This window comes from Suncus etruscus, chromosome 5, assembly GCF_024139225.1.
Source record: "Suncus etruscus isolate mSunEtr1 chromosome 5, mSunEtr1.pri.cur, whole genome shotgun sequence".
NCBI classification, from domain to species: Eukaryota; Metazoa; Chordata; class Mammalia; order Eulipotyphla; family Soricidae; genus Suncus; species Suncus etruscus.
In genome coordinates this window covers 36741921-36764271 of record NC_064852.1, presented here as the reverse complement: position 1 = coordinate 36764271, position 22351 = coordinate 36741921, and the positions used below count along the sequence as shown (strand labels likewise).

Here is a 22351-nt window from a genome sequence, read left to right as displayed (position 1 = left end):
GAAGTAAGTAGCCTTGCAAGTGCTAGCCAAGGAAGGAGTGTGGTTCGATCCCCCCCTGCACCCCCGTCCGCCCATGCCAGGGGCAATTTCTGAGCACTTAGCCAGGAGTAACCCCTGAGCATCAAACGGGTGTGGCCCAAAAACCCAAAAAAATAACAAAAAAACAAAAAAATTTTATATGGCATAGAGAATCTTGCAAGGTGATTATCAGTTTATTAGTATGTATAACTATTAATAACAATTAGTTCTACGGTACAGTATTTAGAATATACATTCGGTTTGTATTAATTAAAATATTCTCAAGGGTAAAAATTTAAAATTGTTTTCAAATTCCAAAAAGAAAAACATGACAACTAGCAGTTTAGCTATCACAATTGCTGAGTTCACAGTAATAGATAAAAAAGAAAACTAACCAATATTAATAACAAATACAACATATTTTGTTTAAATAATTCAGATTTAAAAATTTTATATTATTTTCTAAAATTTATTTTTTTTAATTTTATAGGAATGATTTTTAAAATTTCCTTAGGCATATGTTTATATTAAAAAACAACCTAGTCAACTGGGCCCGGAGAAATAGCACAATGGCGTTTGCCTTGCAAGCAGCCAATCCAGAACCAAAGGTGGTTGGTTCGAATCCCGGTGTCCTGTATGGTCCCCTGTGCCTCCCAGGAGCTATTTCTGAGCAGACAGCCAGGAGTAACCCCTGAGCACCGCCGGGTGTGGCCCAAAAAGAAAAAAAAAAAAAAACAACCAAACAACCTAGTCAACTGACAATTATTTCTCAATATCTAAGATCTTATTTTCTTGCATGTATGAATGTCATTGTGATAATTCAAGAATTACATCCAGGGAATGCATGCAGATTATTTCTCCTCTTTCATGTAAATTGTATTGAGAACGTTTCTTTTTAAATCAAAGGAGGACATGTATAGAGCAAGGTTGCTATTTTTAATTGGTAGTGAATAAAGGGGCACAAATGGCCTTTCATTCATCAGTTAATTTACACATACATGCATATATCAGTGTGTTTTATTTTTTCATCAGCTCCTGCAAAACATTTTTAGTAGGCAAGAAGATTCGGGTAATATCTGATTTCTTACAAGAAAAATAAATTTGTAGTAATTTACTTTAAAAACCTGAAAAGTCTGTCCTGGCATGTATTTTTAATTTTCTATGAATTGTTGAACTATAAAAGTTGTGAAGCATTAGAACTGTTTTCTAGATTATTCATCTCAAACACCACACAAAAAATTATTATTTGAGATCAATTATCTTATTGGTTGTATACATTTTAGAACTATTTGAAAATGTGCTCATTCTATTAACTCACGTCAGTAAAAAACATTTTCATATATTTCTTCTTAGAATTTAACTTTTCAATTTTAATGTTTATCTTGGAGTATAGCCTATAAGTATTCTGAAAAGAAAATATATACATAATCTTTGTTCTGTAACAAAGATTCCAACAACATCTTAACTATATTTTACGGTGATTTAAAATTTTTAAATTATAAATAAAACATTAGAATGCAGTACAAGTGATTTAAAAATTTTAAATTATAAATAAAACATTAGAATACAGTACAAGTGATAACCTAATAATAATACAATTTTCATATAAATTATAATCTATACTTATAAATGTACAAGTTATTAGTAATTCATAACTATAATTGCAATTATTAATTAGTAATTGATAGAATATTGCCAATTATGCTAAAGTTCATATATGCTTTATGAAAGATAATTTGTGTTCACTATTTGAGTTTGTTAGTTATATTTTTAATGAAATGCCATATAAGCTTTAGGACAGACAATACTTTCTTCATGAATATCTCAGATAATTCACATACCATCCTGAAAACACAGTTCCTAAAACAGATTCAGTTATTTGAATTGGCTATGACAGACTTGGCAAAGAACTTGAATTTGCGGTTATTTTACTTGGTCATTATGCCTAAAAGATCTAGTCAAAATGTTTCTGGAAGCTGTTGCTCTATTGAGCACAACTATTAATGATATTTTCGTATCTGACAGTCATTTTAATAAGAACTGGAACCAATTAAAGGATATTTCGGTGGATTTCCTCTGACAGACACCGAGGCATCTTGTGTTAGCCAATATGCAACACTTAAACATAGCTAAAGCATATTTTAACATTTATTTTGATATAACTAGTTAATTACACTTAACTGCAATTTATTTTTAAATAATGCATTTTATTCGGATCTATATTTTAAGCAATGTCTAGTCATAGTTGCCTATTTGAGAAGACAATCTTGCCCAATAAAAACTTGGGCATATTCTCCTTATTTTATTGGAATAAAGTGTGGTTTTAATTGAAAAGTACACTATATTTTTTATTTGTCAGTAAGAAAGTAAAAATTCTAGAATTTGTACTTTGAGACAGGATCATCTGCTATTTTACAGTTTATTCCATTTTGGACTTGGTGGGGGAGAAAAAGCCAAAACTTAATAAAGAAGGATTTGTTTGAATGGCCAATTCAATTTTACAAACTTTTAGTACTTGGCAAATTAATTCCCTATTTTTGTAAGATTTCAGTCTTGGACTTATGCAATTGGAAGTTGCTAAATATATAAAATGTAAAAATTTTGTTTTGTTTTGTTTTGTTTTGTTTTGGGGAGGCACACCCTGACAGACTCAGGAATTACTCCTAGTTTTGTGCACAGAAATTACTCCTAGAAGGCGTGGGGGACAATATAGTATGTCAGGGATTGAACCTGGGTCAGCTATGTGCAAGGTAAATGCCTTACCCACTCTGCCCCCAAAAATGTGAACTATTTTAGAATGAAAGTTCTATGATTGTAAATCTAATTTTATAAAGGACATCAAAGAGTAAAATCCAATTGAATTTGCTATTTTCAGAAAACTGAAAATAATGAGGATATCTTCCTTTTATCCATGAATCTGGATCACAATTTTATTTTACATAGTAGAAAATAATAGTTCATTTGACTTGTGAATTTTATCTACTGATATTTTTAAATTTTTTCTAGATGTTCCACCAACTGGTCAGGTACACAGTGTGAGAGACCAGCTCCGAAGAGCAGCAAATCTGATCATATCAGTACAAGTAAGTTCCTCAGGTTAATTCTGTTTGTACTATGTTCTAGAGAATATCAAATCTTTTTTTGACTAAGTTTACACTTGGAAAATTTCCATTTGGAATTTTATAAGAGATTCCATGCAATCCAGATGTTTTTTGAAAGATAAAACAGTACTTACCTAACTAACATTTCCCATCTTTATATGCTCTTTTAGGTCTTGACAGTTTATCCCAATTTTTGAAAGCCTTCAGGATATGCATATGCAAAGTTAGCATAATTTTTTCTTAGGAAACTGCTTGTCAGCTACAAAGGCTGAAAATATCACAATGGATGTGAGAAAACAACAGCAAAGTTAAAAGAAATTACATTTTACTTAGAGCAGCAAATATTTTCTTGAATGCATTTCAACATGTTGTAAAAATAAGCTTGATAGGCTAAAGTATATTAATTAGTATTTCTTACAAAGGATCATAATTGATTTATTGCTTCTTTGTAAAGTGCAGGTTTTGTTGTGCATTAAAATAGGGCTCATCATTTTGCAAAATTTTCTTATTGTGCAGATGCAAAGGGCTCTGAAATAAGTGTTTATCTACAGCATCATAGTTCACTTAAAAATGCATTTTTCAAGCACTTTAAGTGATTGTATAATGATTCGAAAATGTATGTCTAGGATAAAGCTACCCAATTAATATGTATTGTGTGTGTATAAGCAGAAAACATTTAAAAAATCTGTAATACCATCAACTGTGTAAACATATTCTTGAAAAGAAAAGTAATTTTACTGGTTGACAATGCTTACTTTATAGTTTGTTTTTCCTCTATTCCCCAAATGTGGATGATGAAGCTTTCATAAAATAAGTAAAAATACACAATGGTGTTTGGGAAAAATAAAAAATATGAAAGTCAAAATGTATTATTTCTAAAAATAGTTCTAGACACTAGCTCCAAATTTTCTGTTCTACTTTATTTGCTATTCTTGTCCCCATATGTATTTTGTATCGTTGCTTGATATTCTTTAAATTGTTCAATGTTCTGACGTTTAGAGATTAATTTGAGCTAATGGACTTCAAAAAATTTTTTTAAATGTTGCTATTTGACTACATCTTAGATCTAGAGTAAGGACATCATAGATCTAGAGTAAGGAGCTTATGCATAAATTTTACATTTAGAGACAAGAGTTTAGAGGTGCATGATCATAGAGAATTTTGAAATTACCATAAAATATATATCTTCTTCTGAGGGCTGGACGGAATAGTAATTAGTGATGAGTAAAAAGCTAAGATAACCGAATCTTTTACTTATACCAACATTTAAAGAATTTGATTTCAAAAAAATGATAGAAATATTTGACCACATTTGATATTTCAAATGAAAATCAAAATGAAAATTAGTACTCTCTCCCCAGATTGTAGGATACATGCTAGTGCCATTATAAAGTCACATTGACTTATATGGCATTACAAGTTGATCTTGGAAACTTAACCATTATAAACATATTTTAATGATAATTATATTTAGAAATGTCATCTTATGAACACATAAAATTTATAAATTGAGAATTATTAAGGAGATATTGTCATTCTTATATTATTTTCTTCAGTAATAATAAATAAGATACAAGTATTTTAAAGAGACAAAAGTTAAGTTAAATATTGGTAAAACTCAAATGAATAATGGAAATAGGGTGTCAAATTATTTTTTAAGTTTTTAGTAAGTTTCATCTATAAGGATATCTGGGGTTTAAAGATGGTTGTGCAGTTTTTCTTATTTTTTCATTAAGAGAAGCAAAATAGTTTTACTGAAAGAAATTTAGATAGGAGGGAAGAGAGACAGAGGTAGAGTGTTTCAGAGAGAACACGGGCTTCTCTGAGTAAAATAATCCTCTAATGGCTTTTGAAAGAAGGTTATATATAATTTTTCCCACTTGGCTTGGAGTTTTCAGCATACAAAATGTTAATCAGGGTGTTATCACAGCTGAAGCTGTCTTAATAGTGCTTTCATTTTTTGGTGTTATTTTGATTTATCTTGTTTTGCCTATACACAGTGATATTCCTGGCTCTGCACTTGTAGGTCCTGATAGGGTCCACTTGTAAGGCAAGTGTCCTACTCTTTGTACTATCTCTGCAGGCACTCTTTATCATGACCATTAGATTCTTAAGTAGCATTTTTTCTGACTGGTCCATGTTTCTCTGGGAGGTGCCTCATCTTTATCATCTGGAAAAAACTCAGGTTTTTAATTTCTAAGGATTATTCTTCAAGCTTTTGGACTACTTTAGGACCAGGCAACTTAAGTTTTATATTTTCCAAAGCTCATTTCCTGGAAGTCCTACCTGCCAGCACATTAACCCTATATTTCACCCTTAATATTTAAGACATACAGGAGTCAAGATCTGTTTGCTGTTATTTCTTCATGCTGCTAGAGGATACAAACTCTTCCTATGTAAGGGTGTTAAATCATATAGGGTACATACAGGTAATAGTTTATTGGGTTTCAGAGTTATTCCTATGAAAGAGAAATTGAATAGATTAGATAAATTTTTGAATCACTCCTCACGACCTAGAAGAGAAATGTTTTACCTGATCCATGGAAGACAGTGTTTAGCAAACAAAAAATAATGACCATAGCACAAGCTTTCTTTTTTCCTTTTGTATTTGCATAATTTTTTCAAGGGTGTCATGCCCATTCAATAGTGGGCATGGACAAAATAATCTCATAAAGAAATGTCTCTGTGTGGAATATTTTCAAAATAGAGTCTGCTGAATGAGAGTTTCATAAAGTTGTGGCTTCTTCCCACCCATAGCTTCACTCCTTGCCTAAGTTCTGATGTTCTTTCCTTTGTTTCAAATGTAAACCATTTAAATTTTATTGAATTATCAATGCACATTTAAATGAATAATTACTATAAAATTTCTAATTATCTTAGATTTGAGCAGTTGAACAAATAATAACTCAAATAAGAAAAGGTATTTATAAAAGAATCTTTCCTAAGGTTATAGAGTTATATTTATTGTCTCTGATAAGGTCTACTATTTTTAAATTCTTGTTAAATACTCTTTGAATGGGCCGGAGAGATAACACAGCGGTTTTTGCCTTGCAAGCAGCTGATCCAGGACCAAAGGTGGTTGGTTTGAATCCCGGTGTCCCATATGGCCCCCCTGCCTGCCAAGAGCTATTTCTGAGCAGACAGCCAGGAGTAAAACCTGAGCACTGCCGGGTGTGGCCCAAAAACAAAACAAAAAAAAATACTCTTTGAATATGGGCAGTAAGAAAAAATGGATATTTTAGGAATGTGTTTTGATATTTAAACAAATTTTGTGACTTCATCTTTCCTAAAGGCTTTATGGTATTCCATTGTGTAGATATAACACTGTATCATTAGTCACTCATCTATTGTTGGCTATCTGGGTTGTTTCCAGATTCTGCTATACTAAACAGCGCTGCAATGAATATAAGACTGCAGGGGGCATTTTTTATTCTCTCTTTTTTGTGTTCCTGGTATATAGCTCTGTGAGTGGTTTTGGTAGATCATATGGGAGATCAACTTTCAGTCTCTTGAGGATTATTCATATAGCTTTTCTAAAAAGACTGAACTAGTCTGCATTACCACCAGCAGGAAATGAGAGTCCCTTTTTTTCCAAAGCCACACCAGCACTGGATGTTCTTGTCTTCGTGCTGTGTGTCATTCTCTGTGGTGTGAAATGATATCTCATTGTTGTTTAGATTTGCATCTCCCCAAAGATTAGTGATGTGGCCCATTTTTTTCCATGTGTCTTTTGGCCATTCTTTTTTCTTCTTTGAAGAGTGGTGAATGCAGTTAAATTAGAGAAAGGTCTAATATGACAATGATATTTGGAACTGATCATTCTGGAAAGAACTCACCACTAAAAGGGAAGAAATTTACAATCAAGGCACCTCTTCATTAACAGTAGTGAGACCACAGTGTCAAAAAGTGTTGCAACATTCCCATGACCAATATCCCAAGTGTCCTTCCTTCCTGCCCCACACCAGCCTGTACTCTAGACAGAGTTTCTACTTCCCCCATTCAGTCACATTTTGTTATGATAGTTCTCAATGTAATTATTTCTGTGACTGCACTAAATGATCCCTGTGGTGAGCTTCATGTCGGGAGTTGGACCCTCCAGTCCTTTTCTATTTTGTCTGAGAATCATTACACAAATGTATTATATATATTATATAATGTACATTATATATGTATATATAATATGTATATATAATATATATTAAAAATCAAAAAAAAAGATAAGGCCTCCCAATTCTTACCACAGGCTGTGTTCTTTACACTGACTATATAGAAAGAGGAGGTACAGTAAAAAAAAAAAAAAGTGTTGCAGGGTAACTTTGGTCCACCAGCTCTGTAGACTGACTCTTGGGGTCCGGATGCATTAGAAGGATTCTTTCGAGTACTCTTTGAGAAGAGTGGGTACACGGATGGTGAAATATGAAGAAAATGAGACCACACAGTGAATGTATGGGGAAACACATCTGGCAAAAGCCAGTCATAGGTATTGAGAAGAATGTTTACAATTACAAAAGAAGCTTAAAAATAAAAAAATAAATCAAGCTATGGGTGTAAGCAGTCAGAATTATGAATTACAAAGAAGGTCACAACTCAAGGTGGTTCCTTGCAAACTAGCTTCAGATGCAAAATAAGGGATTAGTTAGAAGTAGAAAAATTCCAGGAATTCTATCTTCACTGAGATGGGCGCTATTATTTTAGAGGTATTATGGAAGAGAGAACTAAATCCACTAAGGTTTAGTTCTCATTTTCTGGGAAAAGGCAATAGCCCAGAATCTGCACTCTGGCTATGCTCTTGCATCCCAGAAGTCAGTTGTCTTTGATTTGGTGCTAAATATTATCCAAGTAAAGTGGTTTTAATCAAGGCTATATGTTGCCTGTGAATATCAACAGAAGAAGGAATTAATATTAAGGACAAGTAATATGAAGAGAATATAATTCCAGTTTCATGACATGAATTTCAGATATATCTCTTCAGAATTCTTCAACACTCCATGCAGGGATAAAGCTTCCCCAGTGGGGCTCTTGATGAAATTCTGTGGGGTTACTAGTTCTCCCCATCAGGAAAACTCAGAAAATTCATCTGAAAGGCCTACTGAATTTAATAGGAGATAAAAAATTATTATCAATACTGTAGACAGAAAAGTAAAAAGAGAGTGGCAAGAAAAGATATTGCCTGTCCTAGAGAGAGGTGGAGGTGGGAGGGAAATAGAAAACATTGGTATTAGGAAGGGTGCACTAGTGAATGGTGTGTAAATTCTATGACTGAAACCAACAATGTACAAATTTGTAACCATGTTGCTTAAGTAATTAAATTAATAAGACAATGGGGAAAAAGTAAATGAATATGTTTTTAGACTTCGTACTAACTTACAGTGATACTTTTCGCAATCACTGGACTTTGAAATATTCAAGAATTTACATCCTGGGGCCGGAGTGATAGCATAGGAGTAGGGTGTTCACCTTGCAGGCTGCTGACCCTGGATGGACCAGTTTTGATTCTTGGCATCCCATATGTTCCCCTGAACCTGCCATGAACAATTTCTGAGCACAGAGCCAGAAGTATCTTGGGCACAGTCGGGTGTAGCCCAAACACACACACACACACACACACACACACACACACACACACACACACATACACACACACACAAAACAAAAACTATAACCTTGTTGAAGAGATATTACAGAAGGCAGAGTGCTTATCTTGTGTTTCATTTTTGCCCAACACTGCTAAGAATAATCCCTGAGAGTAGCCAAAAATAAGCTCTGAGCACTGCTGAGTGTGGCCCAAAACCAAAACTACAAGAACAAGAACCAAAAACAAAAATACACTACCATTTCCAGCTTAACTTCTGTCAGTGGGTATGTAATTTGCCTTTCCAAACCTGCACAGCATTATAATCATCCTCGTTAAATAGATGCTTTCTGACCCTTGCTAAATCAAGTTTCTGAAAAATTAGTCTGTGAAATTAAGCAAATTTAGTATCCTAGAATTATCTTTCTTGGTTCTACTTCAAAAAGCAGCCTTAAGTCATTTTGAAGAATATTAAACTTGGGATGATAAATATTCATTATATAATCTTATTTTGTTTTATGGTGTTCAGGTCAGTACTTAAATTATTCTGCTGTTGTCTGTTTAACATAGAGGACTAACCATTTGTATAGAAATAATGTGAGATGCTCTATTTACCTATTGAGACAAAAGAGTATGTTAGGTGTTTGTGTCTCCTCTTTTCTTTGTCCTCTTTTCTTTTTTTTTTTCAGAACTCCTTTCTTTATTCAAAGCACTTCCTGTCCTCTTTTCTAATTTAGTTATCTCTAGTGTGTATAATGCAGCCATTAAAATAATTTTAATATTTTACCAACACTTACAAAAGTATCTTAGACCCAGGAGATAGTTTAATAGAGGTAGTGTGCATATCTTATGTACACAAGATTCTGAGTTTGATTCCCAGCATAATTCCCATATAATTCCTTGAGCACAACAAGTTTAGCTCTGGTAGTCACGGAGCTCTCATTACCTGGCCTGAAAATATTACTATAAGGCCTTCAATAGCATTCTGAGAGTGTCACATTCTTAAATTCTGTGAACTCTACTGGGAAGTATCACTACTTCCCCCCCCCAAAGCATCCTAATCGCAATCAAAAATTATATCTGTAATATGAATTTTAATTGTTAAATATAAGAAAATACTATATTCTGGGGTCGGTGCGGTGGCACTAGAGGTAAGGTGCCTGCCTTGCCAGTGCTAGCCTAGGATGGACCACGGTTCGATCCCCCGGAGTCCCATATGGTCCCCCAAGCCAGGAGCGACTTCTGAGTGCATAGCCAGAAGTAACCCCTGAGTGTTACCGGGTGTGGCCCAAACACCAAAAAAAAAAAAAAATACTATATTCACATGTCCAATGAAAGCAATTATTTTTCTACTATATATATATCATATTTTTCTACAAATTCAACCAATAAATAAACGGTTTATATTTCTTGACGTGCATTATATTGACTTCTGGTTTCCCTAACCTATATTTTTATGCATTTTTTATTATTTATTTGCATCACAATCTGTGCTTAGGACTTATTCCTATCTCTATGGTCAAGGGTCACCTAGACAAGGTTCAGGGAAACATATTTGATTCTGGGATTAAACCCAAGCAGGATATGTGTAAGTTCCTAGACACTATTATGTTAACTACATCTGATATAGTAAACACACTCTATATATTGTTTTGCACTTACTCTCCTCAGCAACAGATAATGCCTTGATCTATTTCTCAGTTATGAACTCCAATTTTTTAGTGGGCCACATCTGGTGATGCTCAGGGGTTACTAATGGCTATGCCCTCAGAAATCTCTTCTGTCTTGGGGAATCTAATGGGACACCAGTGTTCGAACCCAGGTCTGTCCTGGATCAGCTGTGCTCAAGATAAATGCCCTACTGCTGTGTTATTGCTCTGGCCCCATGAATTTCGAATTTTTATTTTCAATTCTCATTTATCTTATACATTTAGATGCATAATATACTACAAGATATCTTTCTATCTTTATGTTTCTATAGCTGTCTACATCTATTTTATCCCTCAGTCTTTAGCTATTTCTATTCCAGAGGCTCATAAAATAACCATATGCCAGTATAATCTCATTACTTCTCCCCAACAGCAAGCCATTCCCATGCACTTTGTTTTCCTTTGTAAACAGAGAACTTCAAAATCTATCTGGTTATCCAAGCAACACTTAAGCATAGCTCTTACTCTTCTTACTCTTTTAATTTAAAGCAAACAACCTATCTAGTATGCATTCCTAAATTTTCATCAACATGTCTTTTTTTTTAATAATGCAACTGTCTAACTCTTTTACTTGCTTTCCAGAGCCCTTCATGACACATTTGTTTTCTTTTCTGGCCACTTAATCTTAGTCCTCTTTTCTTCTGCCCCTCACTCAGACTGTTGTTCCTTATTCATTCCTTTTCCAGAAATTCAGCATTTCTATTTCTCGATTACTTCTATCTGTGTCCTTTTAACTGAGCCGAATTCTCTTTCATGGGAATAGTAAGGACTCATCATCTTTCAGCTCTCAGAGATATATTTAGTTCTAAGTGCTAGATCTATTTGAGTTCACCTTCATTATGTTTTAGGAGTGATGCTCAGTTTTTCAAAAGGGAGTATCATTTACCATTATTATACTATATGGGCTTATTTACTTGTTTTCTAATAGTCGTAATTAGCAAGAAATGGTAGTGAATTCATTCATTAAAATAGGGTGACTTTTGAATATAGATAATTTAGCAATACATAAAAATGTATTGGCTGAATTTCTTCAACTGATTTGTTATTTGCTATACTGCCTCTCCTAAAGAAGAGATTTTTTTCAACATTAAACTTTGATGATAAAGTTATTTTTAAATGAATAGTTTTGTGTAAATAGGTTCCAAACAATATTAAAAGTATTTTTATATAGAATCAGTCACAGGCAAGATAAGAACTTTACCACTCTACCCCTTTTACTTCATCACCAGTGAGAATGTTCTTGAAATATTCCCTCAACACTTAGAAAAAGTTATTAGTAATGCATTGCCTAGAATGTCAACTGTAGTATATCCTGACCACTGTGTTCTACAATGTGCTACTTCCTACTATATTTACTACTGGAAAGAAATTGTAATTTTAAGAAATACCTATTTTACCATGCTAAAAATATAAGTTGTTGCCAAGTGTTTCCATCAATTTAAATTATTGTTACAAAAAAATTAAACATGCTAAACTGTTATTCCCCATTATTTATTTGCTACATTATGCATTATTGCAGTAACCTTGATTGATTATATAAACATATTAGAAATAGGGGCTCATAAACTGAGTGCTACAGTATAAAATTTGGAGCTGCCATCTGTGATGGAAAAAGAAAACTTAAAAATAAAGTTATTTGTTTTCTAGCATAAATAACAATTTACACTACAAAATAAAGAACTATAAAGAACAAGTAAAATGGATTTTTCTCAATAATATTGAGAAATAATATTGAGAAATATAATATTGAGAAAAATTGAGGAAAACGTAATTTATATCCTCTTTAAAATCAAGATAGTAAGTATTATGCGCCTACCAGTTTTGAAAATTTTTAACAGGAATAAATAGTGAAATAAGGATATTTATAAAGTTGTAATCAATAGTTGAAATCATAGTTTATGGAGAAACCAAGCTGTTCATTGGTATTTAAAATTTCTGAACAAATGTTAATTACTATCCTAGGTGCCAGATTCTCTCATTTCATTAATTACTAATAAATTACACATTCTTATAAAGTTCACTTTCCCCAAACTAGGGAGGCAATAAGATACTAAATCCTATAGTCTTATTAACACCCTGAAGAAATAAAATGAATTTCACAATTTAGAACTGAATAAAGAAGGCATATTTTCTAAAGAACATATTTTTGAAAATCCAGTTTGGCAGGTAATCTTTACTTGACATTTCTGTAATAATGGCATTTTGGTATTTGTGTAAGTCATCTCCAGTATGGACAAACTCACCTATATATTCTGATTAGAGCTATTAAAAAGGATGTCTATCAAAAAGTCCCAAGCAGCTCCTATTTTCTCTAGTTCTATCACAGTATACTTAGACTTGCAAGTGCAGAGAAAACGTATGTATTTCATTATATCTTAGTCTTCCATTTCCAAAGGACCCATAGTAAATTTCAGTTAGCAATTAAGTTGACTACTTCTGTGTATAATCAGTGATTAAGCTAATTTGATAAATCAACCAGTTGCTTACTTCATGTAGATTAAGCATTTATTGCATGTGCACCAGATCCTTATTTGCTGGCAAGTATTACTCTAGGTTCTTTATAAGTACTTAATACTCTGTTTTTAATGGAAAAATACCACATTTTTAGTTCTCATTTTGTATACATGACAAAATTCTTTGCTATATATTTTTTCTAAGTTTGTATAAATAGAGATATATAAATAAAATCTAAAACTTTGGGTTAGACTATCAAAGAAATCAGAAACCGGAGAGATTGTACATGGATAAGGCACTAATCTTGAATGCAGCTGATCTTGTTCTATCTCAGCATAGTATAAGGTTTCCTGAGATCTACCAGGGGTTACAGTCAGGAGTAAACCCTAGGCACAGCTGAGTGTGAGCCAACACCCTTGCCCCATTATACATACAAAGTCAAAATTAACAAGAAAATTTCTATTTCTTTTGTATATTTTTCAAGGAAAGTAAAAGGTACTTGTTCTTATTGCCAACCAAAATTTGGAAAATAGAGGTCTTCTCAATTTTGCTTCTTCTTTATTATGCTCAAGTGCATAAAATCTAAGACCCAGTTTCTCTGTAAGAAGTTACTTGATATATCTCCTATTCCATTTTAAATACTATTTTATAATTTATATAGCATATAACCATTTTTATATATGTATAAAATTATAAAAATCATTTATAATGCATAATAATTGCCACAGACATAATGCTAAAACTTCAGAAAGAAAATATCCTTTACCCTCTATTTTGTTAAATCATCCAAATTATAATTAAAGATATGTTGTGAATCTGATATTTAAGACTACATCCAACATGGTTGTTTCTTTTGTTCTGTCCTAATGCCATAGTTTGTTCTCTTTACTCATGGTCGTAAAAGATATTAAACTCAAGAGGGAAAAGCTAAGAGTGGGAATATATTTAGTGAAATTTTGAAAATATGGAATCTGTCAGTCTATTAACAAAATTTCTAGTGTATTCTTATATTGGTTTAATGTATGTGGTAGGAATCAGTAGACTCAGGTGTTGTCAGAATTTACATGAATTATAAAAATGAAAGATTTTCAAGAAACATCATCAGAGCATGAATGTAGTAGGAAAATGATTTTACATAATGTATTTATGTGTACTAGTAATAAATGCTAAATGTCATGTTTGTATGAAGTTTTCACAACATGATATAATAAGATGTTCAATAATATTAATCTTAAAAAATATTTTGTGTTCTGTTTTTTTCTCAGGAAGCATTGCCATAATTGTGCCTCTTGTTCTCTTGGTGACTTTGATAACTACCTTAGTAATTGGTTTAGTGCTTTGTAAAAGAAAAAGAAGGTAAGATCCAAACTAAGAGTAAATACAAAACACAAATTTTTACTTTATTAAAAAAAACATGTATTTTTTCTTAACATAATTGTGTTTACTGCCAAATAATATCTTGAAACCATTTTAACCCTAAATAATAAATGTACTATAATTAAAATTCAAAAATTTATTACCCTATAGAAAGAAATGGTAAAGCTCCACTTTCATATTTGAGAAAAATTAACAAGAAATCATGTTATTAAACTTTTTGCATCATTTTATATTTGTAATTGTCTTTTTTTAAAACAGCGTAAGTTTCTGAAAAGCATATAATTAATTACTTATATATACTAGTAAAGGTCCATAGAATTACATGGGATATATATTATGTCAGAAATTGTACATCTTATACAAATTGTGAACTCATTATTCACTTTATGTATAATTGTTTATTTTCTTGAATATATATTGTTATAAATATATTTAGTATTTATCTAGATGTTTATATCTATGAATTATTATCCAGGGCAAACATTTTGTCAAGGTAATTTTAAAGCTATGTAAAATTATTTTAAATGTGAAATATAGGAGTTTGCTGATGGGAACTATCTATTTCAAAGGCTGTTCTTGTTTTCCGACAGATGGTTTTTAGAAATAAAGGTAAAGTTACAATTAGAAAAGATGACTGAGGGGACGGAAGTAGGGGACAGAGAGTAGCACAGAGGGCAGGGTGTTTTCCTTGCATGCAGTGACCTGAGTTAATTCCCTAGCATGCCATCTGGTCCCCTGAGCCGACCAGGTGTAATTTCTGAGGACAGAGCCAGAAGTAACCCCTGTGTGCTGCATGGTGTGTCCCCCCTTTAAAAGAAAACATATTTGACTAGTGACAAATCTATTTCAGACAATGTATTAGTGATTTGGGGGTAATATGTTACATGTGAATATTTGTAAAATATAAGTGATTGAAAAAGTAAATTATTTTATTAAGATATTATTACTCCTAGAGGATAGCTGAGAGGACTCTAGAACATGTGTTCTATGTGTAAGGAAGGGACCAAATTTGATCCTCAAAGTGCATGGTACAGTTAGTTCTACTGGTTTAGCCAACTATCAATCAGTACCACTATGTCCACGGAGCACTTCATTTGAGGGATCACACATTGAGGGACACTTTGAACTGTCATATATAGCTGACCTTGAATTATTGGTATGGAAACTCCTAAGCATTACTTGGGATCCCTCTCCTCCAAAAAAAAAATAGTTTGTTCCATTGTGTTTCTATTGTAATTATATTGGTTGCATATTATTTTAAAGTTTTATATTAGTTATGTTAAAGTAATTCTAAAATATGGTAATTTCATAAGCTGTTACTGTGATATCATTTACATTTAATGTCCACAAATTTCTAGGACAAAAACAATAAGAAGACAACCTATTATCAATGGAGGGATAAATGTAGAAATAGGCAATCCATCTTATAATATGTATGAAGTGGACCATGATCACAATGATGGAGGGCTTCTAGATCCTGGCTTTATGGTTGATCCAACAAAGGTAATACATTTTAAAGTGATATACAGTAGAACTAACATATTTTCATGTATGTAGTTTAGATATAAATTTTTATAATGCATTTCTTTTAGCTGAAGCTAAGGAAAAGAGCTTAAGATTCATTGAATATTATAGAATTTTCTAAATGAAACAAAATAATGGACTGCTTTCACCTGGAGCATGAATTGATTATAATATGTTTTTCAAAACATATATTCACTTAATATATAGTTTACTCAATATCTAATTCAAATATGTTGTGATTTAAACACCTAAAAATACAACAAAGAAAAATCATTAATTTAATAATGAAGCATACATTGCTTTATTATAAATAATATTCTCTTTCTAATAAGAGTTTATAGACTTTTTTGTATATCATCTTTTATAATATTTGCTATATATGTAATATATATGTTTGCTATATATCTTTGCTATTGATTTGGAATATATGAATACACACAATGTAAAAGTCTCTTTTAAAGTTCCTGTTAGTTTATTGTTATAGCAGTCTTAAAGAGACTTCTAAGTGACATATTGACAAATGTAATAGTTATTTAAATATATTATCTTAAATAAGATGTTTTATGAAATAATAAATACATTTACTATAATGGAATTATCAACTTAATCACTTAATATGTATTTATTTTATGATATATTGAAATTACATTTTTCAAAATGCACCTTTTTATTATAATTTTTACAGAACCCCATATTTGTACAAATGTTTTACATTAATCAAAATGATAGTTTCAAAGTAAAAAAAGTTGATTAGGATCCCATTGAGTTTTTTTTAGACTTTCAAAAACTTAAATTTATTTCTAATTATTTATTCCTATGATAACTATTCTATTATTATTGCATGAAAAAAATTTTATACCATTATAAAAATGTTAATGAGTTTTTTAATTATAAAGTGTTTCAGGATTACTATAAACTTTTAATTCATAATTTATTTTGCAATTGAAATTGTCTATGAATTAAATTCTATATTTTTAGATATATGATTTATGCATTTTATATATAAATAACATATAATATAATATTATATGCTTATATATAATATATATTTCTATAAACTATACTATATACTATATAGCATTTTTATATACTTTATTTCTCTTAAGTAATTTAGTAATGCAATAGCTTTTTTTAAGTCTATGTATACAATCTCTTTTCCTATTGATTGATATATTTATGAATACGAAAGGCACTTTTTATCACATTTAGCAGTGCTCAACAGTCATTCCTGGGTCTCACTCATGGGTCACTCCAACAGTGCTGAGGGGACCATATGGGAAACTGGGGATCAAACCCCAGTTAGCTTCATGCAAGGCAAATGCCCTTACCTATTGTACTATGACTCTAACCTGCAAAAGACATTTTAAAATTTAGATACATTAAAATTTTTTACAAGGAATACATATATGGTGCATTTAGTTATGAATTTTGAGGGTCTGTTTAGCATACTTTTATAAGTTATTATTTTTCCTATCAATTTTACAGTTATAGAAAGATCCAATTTTAGTGTTTAAAAGAGCATAGGTTTATAGTTCTGCATTTAAATATTTTCATACTTTTGAGAGATAAAATTAGGCCTCAGTGCTCCTCAAATAAATTTTTAATGTATACAGCACATAATACTCAATAAATATTTATTTATCAATTTACTGACTGATTGACCAAAATTGCATTATATGTGACTTAGATGGCTGATTCCAGCTGGCTCCTGAAGTCTAAAATGTAAACAAGAATTGTTGTTTTTGAAGCCAAAAACATTTATCTTTATAGCTATAGATGATTTTGAAAGGCAAATGATCCACATCAAACAAACTTAATAAAATGTTTTTCATTTAGTATACAATGTATCATAATAAATGTGTGTATATTTATGAACAAATATGAATTTTATTGAAAATAATGAAGAATATGATAGATAAGTCATATTATTTTAAAATAAAAAACTTTTCTTCTATAATGCCTTTTCATAAGACAATTAAAATATTTAATTAAAATAATTTAATGAAATTTAAATTTTCTATTGAATAATAATAACAAAATTAAATATTTTAAATGGAATTAATGTGTAAGTTAATAATTTGTCTAATACTTAGTTACATTGTTTTTGTACTTCTTAATTTAGATTTTTAACATGAATAGGGATTGTGATAAATAAAAATGTAATAATGTCCTAATTTTTAAGATATCATCTTCATTATTAAAATTGTTATGATTGTTCATTGTTTGAAGTCAGTAATATATATTTTAGAAATCTGTACATTCATTAATATACAGTTTCATCTAATTTTTTCAGTTAGTTCACACAAACTACTACTCTATCATATAACTCATATTAATTAAAATATTCCCTTAAAACCAAGAAAGTGCATTGAAACTTAGTGATCAACTTAATTAAGAAATGTAATTCTGACTTGAGCATAATTTTTTTCAAAGTAGGAGTAACTTTTTTTTCTGTATATCATGATAACGTTTCTTTTTGTAAAAATGTACAGTGTGTATTAATATCTTGAAATAGTCAGATATGTGTGCCCCAAAAGAGATTATACTCAGGGTCATTAAAATTGTCAGAGCTTCCTCAAAGCGGTTTATCATTTTTAACAGAGCTTTAAGCAAAGGTAAGATTTATTTGTAACAGGTTCTGTTAAATAATTAGATATGTATGAAAAATGCTAGATGTTTGACATGTCTATCAGTAAGGTAGGTACAATAGAAATGTCAACCTTAAGCACAGATTCTACATGAATAGAAATTATTTTTAAAAGTTATCACGGATATTCTTTTCATGCCTCAGGGCAAAAGACTGGGTTTGTCATTTTTATTATAAAATAGGTTTATGTAAATGAAAAATAATCCCATAATACTGTACCAGAAACTAAAATACTCTATTTATGTACAGGCCAGGTATATAGGGGGAGGGCCCAGTGCATTCAAGCTTCCCCACACAGCGCCGCCCATCTACCTAAACTCTGATTTGAAAGGACCACTGACAACTGGGGTGAGAGAAGAAAAGTTATTATTCCATGTCCATTCCATCTGAGACTCCCTCATGATCCAAGATGACTTAATTACATTCATTCAACTCAGTGTTTAATTAAAATATATTTTGAAACATTTGTGCATTTGCGAGAGGGGGTGATGTTTTTTGTTCTTCCATGTAATTTTATGTATAAATCATATTATCTCTTAGGAAAGTTGAATAAAAAAATAACTCCTGCTGAACTTGAGATGTATTTGGCTTTAGCATAAACATGAGTATTTGCTATTCAGTCATATTGCTAGCCAGAAATCTAAAAGTAATGATTAATAATAGAGATTTTGTTTAGTATTTACAAATGGGATGCCCAGTTAAATTAATATGTACCAAAATTTGTCATCATATTGAGAAATTAGAAATGGGATGGGCTAATTTATTTTTTGTAATTCCTGTATAGAACTGCTTTGTCTATGAGTACATGTTTCATTTTAGAAAGATGAAATATGGACAACTCACCTAGGGAGTATTTTCTCCTTTGTGTCATTCTCCCATCAACTGTTTTTCATTCTCATTTGTACTATGTTTGTCTCATTAGCATGCCTCAAAGTTTATAATGCTGTTTTATTAAAACTGGTGTGTTATACTTAGAAAATACATTTTAAAACAAAAAATCTAGGATATTTTGGAGTGCTTGAGCTGCATTTAATAAATAATAATAACTGCTTTTGCACTGAGATAATTTAACTTCAGTTAAAAAGTGATAACCATGAAAAATTTAGATGACTGGTTTGGGGGTTTTTGGTGGTTTTTTTTGTTTTGTTTTGTTTTGTTTTGTTTTGTTTTTGATTTTTGGGCCACAACCTGTGAGGCTCAGGGGTTACTCCTGGTTGTGTGCTCAGAACTTGCTCCTGGCATGGGGGACCTTATGGGACAATGGTGGATCAAACAGCAGTCTGCCCTAGGTCAGCCGCATGCAAGGCAAATGCCCTACCACTGTGCCACCACGCTGGCCCCTGAGATGACTTTATTGAAGGATCTTGCACGTAATTGCAATAATGTCAAAAGAAATCTTCCAAAACTGGAAATCATACAATTTGGTTAATGTATATGTATTTAAAGTTTCAGTGCATATAGCTTTCTTGAATATCTATTTTCAATTTTAATATGTTAAATTTCCTCTTAAACCCATTGTTACCTGAAAAACATACAATTATGTGTTTTTCTAATTCATAATAAATTTAAGGAAAAAAATCTATGGATAATTTAAATGTAAGCATTTGCTTTTTAGTAAAATTGATTTATTTTATATATTAATATTGCTAATATTAAACTGTAGGCTTCTTTAAAAGTGAGATAATCATGTGATCAAAATTAATAATGCTATATTTTTTCTTTTAGCCTACAAATTACTCCAATCCAGTATATGCAAAATTATACCTGGACGGACAACACTGTCGAAACTCCTTAGGAAGTGTTGATGAAAGGAAAGAACTGCTCCCAAAGAAAATAGAAATTGGGATACGGGAGACAGTGGCATAATCAGTGAAAACTTTTATATGCTGTATAAATGTATAAAATATGAGGATTACTTTTGTATGTTCCAACAGTATTATACTTGTTTTGGCATCAGCATTACCTCTTTATCTTTTATCCTGATTGTTTTCTGATTTTTATTTTTTGCTGATGACTATTGATTGACCATTTGTATGGTATTTTTATGAAAAAGAACTGCACTACAGTACAATTTACAACAATGCTGCTGATATGACACACCTTTGAATTTATTAAAATACAAACAACATAATTTCTTTGTAGTGTGAATATGAGCAATCTATTTTATATGAACTTTTTGGGTTGTACTTAATCAACAAAGATAATCTCTGCACTTTTTCATTATCCGGTCAAAAAGCAGAAATAAAATGTCTTTTTATGTTTCTGTTTAAACTGATGGAAGAATTGTTAAGTGCTAAACTCTCTTCTTTGTGCCCATTAATAATGATTCAGACTGTTGAAAATATATAGCCCTCCCTCACAAAGTAAGAAACATCTGCTTTGAAATGAGTCGTAGGTAGGCAAGAGATAGGTAAGAATTTTGAGGAAATCTTTTAAAAATACATAAATGAATAATTTGCATGAACACATATGACTATGTTTTCCAAAATTTAGTGGACTTTATGTGATATACTAAGTGTATACACCTTGTAAACAATAGTTATATTTAGGTGGTAGAACATAGCAAAAAAAATTTAACTGAGTGTGAAACAAAACAAAACCAGCTTGCTATGGAATAAGGTCCTTTGTTCTTCCTCAGTCCTGAGGTAAATAGCGAGTTTAGAGCACAAAAGAGCATTGGGGTAATCATATCTTATAAAATTCTTCCCAATCACAAGCATTAACCCAAACCTTACCTTTACCTCATGGAACAGTAAGAATATAAGCACACAAATTGATGGCTGAATTTCAAATATGTAAAAGCATTCTCTTTGCAAGGTCAAAAGGAAGAAACAAAACACCATAGTAGTAAAAAAAAATCATTAAAGATTTACAATATACAACATGAATAATTATTTTACCTATCCAAAATAAATTCTCAAAGTGGAATATAAATTTTGAACTATCATCTGCCCATGATCAAAGATGAAGAGTACAATTACTGACCAGTAATGCTGGCATTCTAGTTTGTTTGGGTTATGCAAAATATGTGAACAATTCTCACTCTTGTTTGTTTTCAGATTTTGATTAAAACAAGTGCAAATTATTTATGTGGCATAAAAAATAGCATTTTATACAAATATCTTTAAAGGCACAAAAGATTTATTCACAAGTATGGAGGGCTTTTTGTTCCTCTGATAGACCTGACTGACTTTTAGCTCTCATAATGTATTAACCTAACAGATGAAATATGTTTGTGGTTGCTCTTTCTCCTTTGTACAAGCATTAAAAAAACCTGCTGTTTTATAAAAAGAGTTTTTGTTGTACTATGTGCATGCATACTACCTATTTCTAAACTTTGCCATATTGAGGCCTTTCTAAACTATTGATTTATGTAATACTAGTGCAATTTTGCTTGAACAATGTTATGCATATCATAAACTTTTTCAGGTTCTTGTTTAAGTACATTTTTTAAATTGAGCAGTATTTTTCATTTTGGTTTTAATAGTCATTTTGCCTATGTTTCTACAATGAAGTGTTAAATACTTTATAAAAATTGTTGACTGACTTATTTAAATGAAATTCTAAATATTTAAGTACTTGTGTTGGGTAGTTTTTAAAAGTAAGGAAAGTCCTCTTTATATAACTAAATGTTCCTAGAAAACTATTTTAGTAAATATGAAACACAGTACTATTTCAGAACATACTTCTGGGTAAAAACTGATTTCAATGAATTTTTCAAAGCACAATAGAAAAAATATCTTTTTTATTTCTTCTAAACATCTCCTTTACAGGTACTCTTTTCTTCTCAACAGTTGATTTTACTCCATATTTCAATGGAAAGAAAATTAAGTTAGCTACACAGTAATGTCATTGTGTTAAAGTCAACCAAAGCTTGATTAACTATTCCTATACTCAAAAAGTGCTCTTTATCTTATGTTTTATTTGATACGATTTAAATATTATATTC

General features: G+C 31.1%; 1 protein-coding gene and 1 pseudogene across 1 annotated transcript in view; both read left to right on the top strand.

Moving 5' to 3' along the window:
• Window positions 1-21769, top strand: part of LRP1B (LDL receptor related protein 1B) — a 1191264-nt gene extending 1169495 nt beyond the window's left edge. Inside the window, 5 exon segments of the mRNA XM_049772845.1 lie at window positions 3025-3101; window positions 14120-14210; window positions 15590-15734; window positions 18652-18750; window positions 20128-21769. Of these exon segments, the coding sequence (XP_049628802.1) occupies window positions 3025-3101; window positions 14120-14210; window positions 15590-15734; window positions 18652-18750; window positions 20128-20268 (553 nt within the window). The 3' untranslated portion in view covers window positions 20269-21769.
• On the top strand, window positions 7341-7420 carry LOC126010228 (uncharacterized; annotated as a pseudogene).
• Window positions 21770-22351: the final 582 nt, after the last annotated feature.